Below are 14313 nucleotides of genomic sequence, written 5' to 3'. Positions count from 1 at the left end.
ATTTTTGTGTAAAAATAATTCTAATATGTTATACTTACTTTTTGTTTAATATAATAAGTACATAATATTATACATGTGCCTAAATGCTTTTTTTTTGCAAAATTTATGTATTTTTCATTTTTTATTTTTATAGTTTCTTAATTTTTATTATTTATTTATGACATTAAAGGTTAACACATTTAACCCAAAAGTTGAACTATTTATTATTAATTTTTATATTTCATTTTTGGTCGGTTCTAAATTATGTATTCCATTTTCATTAACAATAAAAATTATTTTTGTTTACTACACTTATTTTATAATTCAATTAATAAAAATAGTATAAATGTGTCTAAGTTTTTGTAAATTTCTATATTTATTTCTATTTTAAAAATTTTATTACCTAACTATGACTTCATAGGCTTTGTTTTCGAGTCGATTTTAAAATATATGGGTTTATATTGTTAAAAATATTAACATATATCTAATTAGTAGCATTTATTAGTGAAAAATAAATTAAAAATATAGAACTTAATAAGAGAAAATGGAATTTAATACCTTAAGGGGGCGTTTGATAACTTTTTTTCGAGGTCTAATGTCTGAAATATCTACTTTTCAGACACCAGCCTCATTTGGTATTGCATCTGAAATGATTTTTCAAATCTAAAACCATAAGCGCCCGACCTAGCTCTTAACACACTCAAACGCATTTCAGATCTAGCATAAAGTCAAAAATACCCCCAACCTATTTTGAAATGGCGCGACTTTTCCCCTGTTTAACCCAAAACTAAAAACCTATCTCATTTCTGCATTCTCTCTCAAATGAGGAAGACCATCACCGCCTATGTTTTGAAGACTACTCTAGGTATATTCATGGCCACAACTCCTTTTCTTTCGATTTGGCTTCTCCGTTATCATTGCTTCTTATCATATTCTTCATTTTTTAGAGATTAAATAGCATCCTCACACATGACGCTAACCACTAGTGAACAAGCAGCAAAGGTATCTCCTCCTTCTCAAGGCAAAATGGTTCTACAACAACAATTGGTGAACATGGTGATAACCACCTCTTGTGGCACTTCATTCTCTTCTTCTTCTTCTTCACCATCATCTTCTTCTCTCTTTCTTGTTTCTCATTTCCCAGCTTTAACAAGTTGTCTCCTTTTCAAAGTCTCACACTCTCATTTCATAATAATGTATATGTATGGTGGATTTTAACCCAATCCTAACCTAACAGTCTAAATAAAAAGTTACATTATGTTTTACATCTTACCAGTTTAACCTACTCAAATTGGATGGTTGAATCACTGACCAGATACTAAAAGCCAAAGCAGATCCATTTCTAGGTTGGTTTTTAAAGTTTGTTAATCAAAAGAAAGTTCCATAATCTTATTAATAATTTTAGTAGTAGTGTAAGCATATAATTATATATGTATTCAAATTTTTCTATTTTTTTATATTTTTGTGTGTAAAAATAATTCTAATATGCCACACTTCCTTTTTGCTTAACATAATAAATACATGATATTGTACATGTGCCTGAATGCTTTTTTTACAAAATTTATGTATTTTTATATTTTATTAATTTTTATTATTTATTTATGACATTAAAGGTTAACACATTTAACCCAAAAGTTGAACTTTTTATTATAATTTTTTATATTTCATTTTTAATCAGTTCTAAATTATGTAGTTCATTTTCATTATCAATAAAAATAATTCTTGTTTATTACACTTATTTTTTAATTTGATTAATAAAAATATCATAAATGTGTCTAATTTTTTCTACATTTTTTCTGTAAATTTTTATATTTATTTCTATTTTAAAAATTTTATTACCTAACTATGGTTTCATTGGTTGATCAATTTGATTGGGATAGTTGAATTGTTTAGTCACCACTTGGACAAAGAAGAATGCTTTTGTTTTTGAGTCAATTTTAAAATATATTGGTTTATATTGTTAAAAATATTGACATAGATCTAATTAGTAGCATTCATTAGTAAAAGTAACTTAAAAATATTGGATTTAATACCTTAAATATAAAACTTAATGAGAGGGAATTAAATGAGGTGGAATGTAATAATTGAAGTTATATTTTCAACCTTACAATTATAGATTGAATAAATACACAAATATGGCCATTATAGTAGCCATTAAAGTTGGCATTAAAACTATAATAAAATGACTTTTATACTTTTCTCAAACAAAGAAATAGAGGGTAATTTTAGTCCAAAAAAAGTTCTACACTGCATTCACACTTTTATATATAGTATAGATAGATTAAAACAAGGACGTGCACGCTCACTTGATTTTAGTTAAAATACAACTATTATTTTTATTTTTAGTGATTAAACTTATATGTTCATACTCAATCCATTTATAATTAGATCAAATATGGATTCATGCCTTCCAATTTGATACAATCCAATTGGTTTTGTTTTTTGAAGAAAAAGAATCGGATTCTATTTAAATAACTATGTCATATATATTAAAAATTTTTATTTTATATTTTAGTAAAGTTTATTTGAACGTTGTATTTAAATTTCATGCAAGTAATTTTCAATTCATTTTGTTCATGACTTCCGATATACATTAAAGTCATTTTTATTCAGTTTATTAATAATATATGTTATTTTAATCATTTTAAATTTGACTTCTTTATACTTCTCAATATCTTGATGCAAACCAAATTCTAGTAAAAATCACATATATCCAATATATAAGATCATATTCAATTTCAAATATCAATGAATCAAATTTGGCTTTACCTATACAGTAAAGTATTCATTCATTTAAAGCCTTACCCCAAACAATAAAGTTTTCTTCTTGTTTCCATTAATATCACATGAACATAATGGGATGCAAAATGTGGTGTGGCCATATTAAATTAAATCACCTGTGGTGTGCCCTTATCAAATTAAATCAACCCTCGTATGCGATATGATATGCCTATATCAAATTAAATGAGGATTTATATCCAAATCATTTTGGGTTAAAAGTCAAATCATTTTAATTTATATGACCTTTTGAATGGAAACATAACATTATAACATTAACTAAAAGCAATGGGCAAAAGAATATCATAAAAGTAGACTCTTATCTATACTACTATTAAAAGTGTGAATGGGATCTAAATTTTGGATTTTTTTACTAAAATATCCTTATTTTTTGAACTTGGTCTCCTATATTATGAGGGCAAAAAAATATAATTTGAACTATTATTTTTATTAAATTCAACATATTCTTCATCATTAACTCATATGTTTAAGGTATTAAATCTTATTTCTTTTAATTAAATCTTACATTTAAGGGGCATTAAGTAAATGAGCTTTGTGGATTTTTCTGGACAAAAAACACCCATATCTATTAATTTAGTCCCTCTTTAATTGTATGGGCAAAACAAGTAATTTAAAGTACTATTAATTTCTACTTCATTAAATTCCCTCTCATTAAGGCATAAGTTCTCATTCTCTCTCCGTATATACTTTATTTAAAGTGCTTTTTTTGTTTCTAACCAATAAAATTAAATCTATATCCAGTATTTTTTAATAATGTAAAACCTATGTTCAAAACCAACATGAAAAATAATTAAATAAACCACATTTTTGTCTAAGTGGAAAGTAAATAGTTCAACCATCAACATCAAATAGGTTAACCAATATTGTTCTCATAGTTAAATAATAAAAGATTTAAATTACAAAAATTATAAGAATTTTGTGAAAAAAATTAGGCACATCTCTAATATTATCTATTTACCATATTAAACAACAATAAGCATGTTAAATAAAAGTATTTTATTCAATGAAAATGAAATAAAAGATTTAAAATTGATCCAAAAACGAAACCATTTTCCTACTCAAGTGGTGGGTCAATGATTTAACCTTTTAGGTCAAATGGATCAATTTATGATATCATAAATAAAATAAAAATTAAAAAAAGGTAGAGACACAAAAATTGTTAAAAAAATAGAAATTTTGTAAAACAAATTGGGTGCATCTCTAATATTATATATTTATTAAACAAAAATAAGTGTGATACATAAGAGTTATTTTTGTTATTGATAGAAAAAGAATTAAAAAGTAAAGTAACATAAAAAATGCTTTTGCATTTAATTAATGATAAATGGTCTATAGGGAGGCAAATTAGGTGGGCTTAATTCGAGCTCAAATTGACCCTAATTTTAAACAAGCTAAATTCAATTTTCAATCCTCGACTTGGGCCTATGTTTAGGCTCAAAAGTTTGGGCTTTTTTATATTTCGGGTTGGGCCTAAGCCTAGCCCTTAGGTAGCTAAAACCAAGCTTGATTATATACATGCAATCATAAATATATATGTAATTATGTAATTATATTTGCATACATACATATATACATACATACATAGGTTTTATGTCAAACTTTGTCATAGGCTAATTGATAGAATCAAGTCCAAGGCTAACTCAGTGTATGTGTTTTTTTCTCCACATACATACATATATGTACTTATATAAATAAGTGGAAAATAAGACATGTATGTGTTTCTTTAGGCAAACTCGGATTGGGTTGGGCTGGGCTTGGGCTACCCGAAGCCTCAACCCAAGTTTAGGTCAGGTCAGGTCTAAATTTTAAGGCACAGATCCAGCCCATAGTCCAGAATCTTAGGTCCAATTAGTGCAAAAACTCAAGTTAAATTGGGTTGGGCTCGGGTTGGACCCACCCAAATTGCATTCCTAGGTGAGGGGCATTATCATTGGTCCCACAGCCAGTTGAACAACTATTGCACTCAGTTAATCCTATATCTTTGAAAACTATATATAGCAGTTCGTTGTGATTGAAAACATAACTTTGAGGGATTTAATGGTTTTCTCGGACTAAATGCATCTCCCCTCCAAACTTCTAAAAAAACCAAACCAAACAATTTCCTATCTAGTCTAGGATTAAAATATTGATATGCCTAATATTTTTTTTTACTTTTATATTTTATAAGAATTAGAGAGCTATGAGAGTGACCTCCAATATTTTAAATATTATAAATTTTTTATATTAATGTATCCAAACATATCTAGATATACCAATAAGAATATGATATATATCATATTAATATTTTAATCCTTTTAAGTAGTTAAGTCTCCAAAACATTGATGGTACATTTAAATCATTTTATTGGTCACTTTACCATATATTGATGAAACCTGCAGGTGGCTCACTCAAAGAAATTGCCACGAACCCAATTAACATTCTCTGTTTTTCTGATATACGAACAAGTAGTAATACGTTCTCATTGACAAAGCTAATCAAACCTAGACCAAGCTTGGCATTTTACTTTGACCATGCGGAGTAAGATTCAATCACTTAATAGCTAAGGTAAGACCCTATCTACCTTGTCAACGCTTCTGATTCTTTTACTTCTTCTTAAATTTGGAAGAGGAAAAGTATTAGGGCGAAGTTTCTAAAGAGTTGCATAAATTGGTTGTTTATTATAACCATGGATCCCTCGTGTATTAAACAAGAAATGCAAGGTGCATCACCCTTAATTCAGCGCCACCACATATGTAAGGTGGGACCGAAGTGAAGTAGGGTGATGCATCATTATTATTCGTAGAACACAAAGGTTCATTCGTTTACTTGTATCTTGTGAGGGTAAATTAGTCAATTGGATAATTGATCATGATTCCCACATTTATATTGTTAATATTGAATTCCATGGTAAGCGAATTTTTCGAAGAGCATTAGTCATCTAGATAATCAATACCCTCTTGAGAGAAGCTACTTACCTGCCCACTGAAAACAATAATTTCCTCCCGTTGGATAAGTAAAAATGCACACGAGTGCTGATACCTAAGTTATTGGAGTAAATTTTCCCTAAAAACGCTTGCCCTGATAAACTTTTTTACCCAATTAAGTAAAAATGAATGGAGCCAAAGAGACTTACATCAAGCGGCTTGAATATATAGTCCATGTATTTGGATTAATTAAACAATTCCTTTCTCAAAGGTCAAACGTTAGTTTGATTAAGGAAAGATAAGAAAATCTTTATAAAGCTTATATACGTTTTTCTTCTTTTCTCTATTTTTTCTTTCAAATTAAATATAGCCTAAAGGTAATCCCCCATCAAGACCGGGATGTGCATCGTGTGGCAGGCAATTAGTTAAGGTGAATGAACTAATGAAAACTTCTTTCCTATTAATTAAGTATATGTTTGGCATCAATGTTGCAGTTGCAATACCATTTTTTTTTCTGAAGCAACAATAACTTTTTCTGTTTAATACCATTGCTCTAGAAAATATTTTTAACACTGGTACTCATTATCTAGTGCCACATCACTGTCCTATTGGCAGCAATGAGTTATAACTCTAGGAAATGCCAAATTTGACATTGCTCCAAGCCATGGCTTCCCGATTTCTAAGGCGTGGCTCGAAACATTATTTTTTTTTTATGAAAAAACAGTTCCAAACAAATACCCATTTCTTGAAACACTGTTTTTTCCTATGTGATGCCGATGTGACGCCGTTGCTTCAAGAAATGACAACGATATCAAACAGCCCCTAACCTTTTATCAAATGTCTAGTCATGTGTCATCGGCTACAAGAATGGTCAGAAGAAAGATATAGATGAGACCGTGGATAGCATTTCAATGTGTTAATTAAGTAGATGCAACGGTTATCCTTATCAATAGGTTGGATGGTTGAAGTCTAATGATCTTATGTGCTGGAGCTGAGTATGTAAGATCCAATTTATCAAAAAGAAAAGAAAGAAAGAAAAAAAAAAGAATACGTACTAGTTAATGTGAGACCGGATCTACTCTTTACACAGGGCACTTCACTCGTGTCTCACACGTACATCGTACCATACATTGAGAACATCTCTTGTACTTATAAGTTATTATACATGGGAGATGTTCTCAATGCACGGTGGATGTGCATATGAGGCGCTCCTATGTGAGGAGCAGATCCCGTTCCAATTGATGTATGAAACTGAAGTGATGAGATCTGCTCCTCACAAATGAGCGCATCACAGGCATATTCACTGTGCATTGAAAACATCTATGGGAGATATTCCCAATGTATGATAGAATGTGCGTGTAAGGCGGCAGGTGTGAGGAACAGATCCAGTCTCGAAACGGAAAACGTGGAAAAGGTACAATCTGATTTTGGGATCAAATACTGAGGGTTGGAGAGGGAATGTTATGGGATGGGAGATGGATTATACCCCGTTGTGAGGCCCATAAAACCTATCTCACAACTAAGATATAATAATCAACCAAAGAGTTCAGATTTGCGTCTTATGTAGCACTCCTCATGCCAAACTCACAAGTCAAACTCTACAAGGAATAAATCCAAATGGGAATTCCTACTCTTTTTTCTACCCACTCTTTACCCGCCATGAATGGAGACACACAAAGAGTGGGTAGAAAATCTGGGTTCGAAAAAATCTCACAGCTCCAAACCAAATGACAGTAATTATTTGATAACCGCTAAAGTGAACCAATTGAATGACTTGTTATTTTATCTTTTAATTTACCATTTCCAAAATACCTACAACCTTTTAATAAATAAATTAGTATAAATGGCCCGTATTATATACATAAAATATAAATATATAAATTAACATTATAAAATCAAATTTAACTATTATCATATGCACTAATTTATAAATTAAAAAATAAATAATAATTCATTCAATTCACCTACTTTGAACCGTTATCACTTACTAATTGCACCGGGTTAACCAGGTATATATCCATGAAGCTGGATCGTAGTATCCTGCACCAAATGGACGTTGAGTGGTGAATCTGAGTGGTCATATTTCTTGTCCTCCAATCAACTTAGCATTAATTAATTGGTGAAAAGGGACGTGAGAAAATTCAATGAGTAGGAAATTTCCTAAGATAATTTCAGAAATATCTACCATACCAATAACCTATTAACCTTGTTTATATAGAAAACCTCTGAAATGCCACTTCTCCAAGGAAGGCTGTTTCTAAATTCTTTCATTTGGCAAATTTTGATGGCGATCGAGGGCGTAAAAGCTAACACCAAACAGCAGGATAGACTTTACGTGAGACTGGATTATACTTCATGGAAAATGAAAAACTATAAAAATATTCAGTCTTATCCCACCAACCGTCAATCAGACCAAATGGTCTCTCTGATAAATTGCGGGAGAGGGTGCGTTATAAGGCTATCTCCTGCGTCTCTGATATGCACCAATATGCTTGGATGGATTTTTCGTAATAGTGGTGGTTTTAGAACGCAGAGGAAGCTCCAAAATCAATTGCAGTTTCAGTGGGAGTGCTTAAACTGGCTAACCCACGTCAGAAATCCTTTCATTTGAGTTGTTTGGTTCAGAAAGTGGGGTTTTGAACATGGGTTTGCTGGGGGAAACCCTGACACAGATTCTGATACCTGTGGCTGCAATAGTTGGGATTGGGTTTGCTCTGTTGCAGTGGCTCTTGGTTTCAAGGGTCAGGGTGTCGGCCGACCCTGACTCCGGTTTGGACAATGGGTGTAGTGATAGGTTGATTGAAGAGGAGGAAGAGTCTGTTGACATTCATGGTGTTGCCGCCAAATGTGCAGAGATTCAGAACGCCATATCTGTTGGTGAGCTTTTTAAGAGATCTTCGAAAGGACTCTTGGGTGCTTTATTTTTTCTGATGAAAGTTTGATGTTTTTATCAGTGTGTTTAATATTTATTTATTTCCATTATCTTGTTTGATAGTCGGAATGACGGGTTTGTGATTTTTTTTTTTAATGTTTGAGATATCTTGTTCTGCTCTTGTTAATTGTTTTAGTAACTAATTGGTTAATTAATTATTCTGACGAGCTTGTCTTTTTCTTTTTATTTTGGCTCAAAAATTATAGTTAAAGGCAATTAATCTTTTATCTCTGGATCCAAGATATTTTTATTTCATTCTGTATGTGTCTTCTGCATTTCTGCTTGAGTTTCTATCCGTTATTCAATTATTTTTCATATGCTTTTCTTATTCTGCTTGGCCTTTCTTATTTAGTTATTTATATGCAAAATTTCTTGCTACTTTGGTTCCAGATTTCATTCTAAAGGAATGCATCATCGTCCATCGTTCGTTCAGGATTGATACATCTCTGTTTTTCCCCCGACTGCTCAACTGATTTTGTTCTATATTTTGATTGTTTTCTATTATTCCCTTTGATTTCATGGCTCTACATAATTCTGGTCTTGAATGATCTCTGCATCTCATTCTGCTCTACCCCTCGTTTGCAAATTAAAGTACTCTAGCAGATAATTTTACTTTGAAGAGCAAGTTTATTTCATAGAAATCTACTTTTCATCAGCAACAGCAGATGATAATTTCGTTGTTATAGAGATCGGAAGAAAATTACCAACATTTGGAATTCAGGGACAAGAACAACAATTGCACAAGGCCATTTTTATGCAAAAAGTGGCTGCTCTCGGAGTTGATTTAACCCGAGATTTTTCCATTACACCAACCCTAGTTAATCTTAAGAAGCAAACCTCTCTCTTAAGGCTGTGTTTGGTTGCAGTGCAAATTTATTTGCACTAGTACAAATGCATGGAGTGCAAATGGAAAAAAAATGCAAATTCTCATTTAATTTTGTTCTGGGTTTTATTTTATTCTGCTTCATATCTTAATTTACTTCATTTGTACTTCAATCAAACAAAATAGAGTTAAAATTTGAAACAAAAATATGTCAGAATTTACACTCGAATCATTCGCATTGCCATAGCTTTACATCAATGCAAATTTATTTATATTGCAACCAAACGCAGCCTAAGGATTTGTGTATTCTCGGTATTTATTTTTGGAACGAAATAATTGTCCACAGTAAGATTTCCTTTTGGGTGGTTAGTTTCACTTAAGGCTCAGTTTGGAAGGAGTACAAATACAAATATATACCGTACAAACTTGTTCAGTTGTTAGTTTCACATGCATTTACACGTTTACATATACATGGATACACTGAAAAAATTGCCATTGATAATGTTCTCATTTTTATTCTTTAGTCTTACCAGTATCATGCTTGCAGGGGCAACTTCATTTCTTTTCACTGAATACAAGTACTTGAGCATTTTCATGACTGTTTTTGGTGCCATCATTTTCCTCTTCCTCGGTTCAGTTAAAGGTTTCAGCATTAAGAGTGAACCTTGCACCTATAACAAGGAGAACCTCTGTAAACCAGCTTTGGCCAATGCCATCTTTAGCACGGTTGCTTTCTTGCTTGGTGCTCTGACCTCTGTTCTTTCGGGGTTCCTTGGAATGAAGATTGCAACCTTTGCAAATGCAAGAACAACATTAGAAGCAAGGAAGGGTGTAGGTAAGGCCTTCATTACGGCCTTCCGATCTGGTGCTGTCATGGGGTTCCTTCTGGCTGCCAATGGCCTCTTGGTTCTGTATATTTCCATTAATCTCTTTAGATTATACTATGGGGATGACTGGGAGGGGCTTTATGAGTCCATTACTGGTTATGGCCTTGGAGGTTCTTCGATGGCACTCTTCGGAAGAGTTGGAGGAGGTATATACACAAAAGCAGCTGATGTTGGTGCTGACCTTGTTGGGAAAGTTGAACGAAACATTCCTGAAGATGACCCACGAAACCCAGCTGTAAACTTCCTCGTGCCTTTTGCCTCTCTCTTTCCTGTTTTTCCTATCAAGCTTATTAGCTAGTTCTTTATTTGCTTATGGTGTTTCTACCTGCATAAAGTATACACATATACCGTGAGAGGTGTCTGATATGTTCATATATTAAACAATATTCAAAGAATGGTTTGAAAAATAATCAAATTAAGGCCTTCCAGTTGTGAGGAACTAGAAGGAAAGTGGTGGTATAATATCCTAGAATTACGTTTAATTAGTGCTAGCTATAAACTATGTCGGTATACACATAACATGCTAGAGATTCCTACCATCAAAAGAATATGTCTTACCTACCTTCACTGGATCTTTGCAGGTTATTGCAGATAATGTTGGTGACAACGTTGGAGATATTGCAGGGATGGGCTCTGACCTGTTTGGTTCCTATGCTGAGTCATCCTGTGCTGCATTGTTTGTTGCATCAATTTCCTCCTTTGGCATTGGTCATGACTTCTCTGCCATGTCTTATCCTCTGATTATAAGCTCAATGGGAATTGTGGTTTGCCTCATAACCACACTTTTTGCTACTGATCTCTTTGAAATAAAAGATGTGACTGAAATTGAACCATCCTTGAAGCGACAGCTTCTCATATCAACAATTCTGATGACTGTTGGGATTGCCATTGTTAGCTTTGTTGCTCTGCCTTCCGAATTCACTCTCTTTAACTTTGGGACAGAAAAGACTGTAAAAAACTGGTATGCTTCCTTGCGGTTTTGCATCTTTGCACTTTTAATTGGTTGAGCTATTTCTTGTGCATTACTAGTTAATTCTGATTGTTTGATTCAATCTCAGGCACCTCTCTATATGCGTTTCAGTTGGCTTGTGGGCGGGTCTTGTAATTGGATACACTACTGAATATTATACCAGTAATGCTTATAGGTAAAACATGCTCTTAAGATTTATCCTGACTTCTTATCCTATCCATGCGCTATATTTGGACAAGTATGCTTCTCTTTGCTATTACAGGTATTACTGTTATGATAGTCATGTCAAAATGGGAGAATGGGGAAAAACTGTCTCATCTACTTGCCTATCTCCACCTTAAATGTATCTGATCAAGATAATATTTTAGGTTGTAAAATGATTCACTTGGATAAAATAAATTTTATGGTTCAACTTCCCAACCTATGAGTACCATACATTGAGGTTAGAACCACCCAACCAAATTGAATTTTGGTTCAAAAATCTCTGTTTTGTAAGACCCATTGAGTGGTTTCGGTTGACACACTCAAGCGCCTGGGAGGACATATTTTTCTGCATTATTCCACTTGGTTCAGCTATCCTTTACACTGGATAAAATTAGTTTCTTTTTGTGAACGAGAGAAAATAAACTTGTCTATCATTAATTCCCAAAGGGTGGGGTTCCTCTTTTTTCTCTGGTCTTATATATGCAGTGGGAAAAAAGTAAATTGCCTACTGGACAGGTTATGTTATTCATTGAAGAATTGTTGATTCTTATTCTTTGGAATTGGTTGAACATTGCAGTCCAGTGCAGGATGTAGCTGACTCTTGTAGGACAGGTGCAGCAACAAATGTTATCTTTGGCCTTGCTTTGGGATACAAATCCGTAATTATTCCCATATTCGCCATCGCCATTGCCATTTTTGTGAGCTTCAGCTTTGGTGCCATGTATGGAATTGCAGTGGCTGCTCTGGGAATGCTGAGTACCATAGCAACTGGGCTTGCAATTGATGCCTATGGGCCTATAAGTGACAATGCTGGTGGAATTGCAGAGATGGCTGGAATGAGCCACAAGATCCGTGAAAGAACAGATGCTCTGGATGCTGCAGGAAACACAACTGCTGCTATTGGAAAGGTAGGGCCAATTCAATCCCAAAAAGTATTTAGTTTGAGAGCATATGCTGTAGCACTCTAGCACAACCCGGCCATGCTGATGATGTCCTACCTATTGCAGTTTGTGCATCTGTTTATCACAATCACATAATGCTTGGGTCACACCTCATGGATGGTTTCTTACCCAAAGTTATTTGAATTGGATATTTAACTCCCCATTGTTTTGAGTAGCAATCAATATCTTGTAGGCAGGAATATTACTTGAAACTTCAGGTCCTTCTAATCCAAGTGAACTTTTACCTTCTGTTTTGTACCTTAGGCATGATTGTTCCTGTTGGTTTTCAATGAAAAAGCTACTAGTATAGGTCAGTGTTTTTGATACAGGAGAAAAAAAAAAAGAACACAAAAAATAGGAGGTTTATAGACTAGTTAGCAAGGACAACAAACAAACAAATAGACCAACAAAGGGAAGCCTGATTAATAGTTAAGTAAACCAACTTTTGAGTGGAAGAAATCCAGGATCAGTGTCAGTGGCTCAGCCAACCATGTTTATTTAGGTGGGAACCAGCATCATTGTTAATCTTTTAATCCGTGGATTCCTCTGTTTTGGATCAATGCAAGCTATTCCTGACGTGATGTTTCTTTAATGTGCAAGGGTTTTGCAATTGGATCGGCTGCTCTCGTCTCTCTTGCATTATTTGGTGCCTTTGTGAGTAGGGCTGGCATCACGGCTGTTGATGTGTTGAGCCCAAAAGTATTCATTGGATTGATTGTGGGGGCCATGCTTCCATACTGGTTCTCAGCTATGACAATGAAGAGTGTTGGAAGTGCTGCTCTGAAGATGGTGGAAGAGGTGCGTAGACAATTCAACTCAATTCCAGGGCTCATGGAGGGAAGGACAAAACCAGACTATGCAACCTGTGTGAAGATCTCCACTGATGCTTCGATCAAGGAGATGATCCCACCTGGTGCATTGGTTATGCTTACACCACTTATTGCTGGAACATTCTTTGGGGTGGAAACTCTAGCTGGGGTTCTTGCTGGTTCACTCGTCTCTGGTGTGCAGGTATGCTGCAATTGCATTACTTTAATGATGAATCCTCTTTATAGAAATTTCTTGTGATTGGTTATGAAATTATACCTCTAGTCACAGATTTGCTACTCTGGAGACTAAAAGAATTACTTGGCCATCCTTTTCCAGGTTGCCATCTCGGCCTCCAACACTGGTGGTGCTTGGGATAATGCAAAGAAATACATCGAGGTAAGGAGTTAGTCCATGAAACCTCAACCACAGAAGTGTTAGTTTTAGTTATTAATTTCATTACTTAGTTTAATTGTCATCATCAGAGCTTGATTTCCATTACTTAGTTTAGTTGTCATCATCAGAGCTTGATTTTTAATTTTTTTGGCTTTGATATGCCCATGATTTGTGTACAGGCTGGTGCTTCTGAACATGCACGTTCATTAGGCCCAAAGGGATCAGACCCCCATAAGGCAGCAGTGATTGGGGACACAATTGGAGATCCCCTCAAGGATACTTCTGGTCCTTCCCTCAACATCCTGATAAAGCTCATGGCGGTAGAATCGTTGGTCTTTGCTCCATTCTTTGCAACTCACGGGGGTTTTCTTTTCAAGTGGCTTTGAGATGGAGTTCTAGTGATCAGGGTTGAGCTGGTGGTGATCAGGGTTGGAAATCAAGAAGCAAAGTTTGCCATGGTTTTGCTCTGCTATCTACTTAGTTGTTCTAAGCAACTTCCCTGCTTAGAATCATAAATCGGATTGAGTAAGAATAAAATAGATATTCCCACTGTACGTATACCTAAATCTGTCTCTGGACTGGATTTTACTAATCATTTCCTCTTAATTCTTAGCTGCCTTGCTCATTGTATATTTGTATCTAATATAAATATTAATTTTCCTGAAAACAGTT

General features: G+C 33.9%; 1 protein-coding gene across 1 annotated transcript; it reads left to right on the top strand.

The window, feature by feature from the left end:
• Nucleotides 1-8091: 8091 nt before the first annotated feature.
• On the top strand, nucleotides 8092-14308 carry LOC104598796 (pyrophosphate-energized vacuolar membrane proton pump). The gene is made up of 8 exons (XM_010261021.3): nucleotides 8092-8558; nucleotides 9984-10558; nucleotides 10905-11284; nucleotides 11382-11468; nucleotides 12075-12405; nucleotides 13039-13449; nucleotides 13585-13644; nucleotides 13821-14308. Exons 1-8 carry the CDS (start codon nucleotides 8324-8326, stop codon nucleotides 14025-14027), a joined length of 2286 nt encoding a protein of 761 aa, XP_010259323.1. The 5' UTR covers nucleotides 8092-8323; the 3' UTR covers nucleotides 14028-14308.
• The last annotated feature ends 5 nt before the right edge of the window (nucleotides 14309-14313 follow it).

Source organism: Nelumbo nucifera, chromosome 3 (genome assembly GCF_055504915.1).
Source record: "Nelumbo nucifera cultivar China Antique chromosome 3, China Antique-T2T, whole genome shotgun sequence".
Taxonomy (NCBI): Eukaryota; Viridiplantae; Streptophyta; class Magnoliopsida; order Proteales; family Nelumbonaceae; genus Nelumbo; species Nelumbo nucifera.
This window is presented reverse-complemented; position numbering and strand designations above follow the sequence as displayed.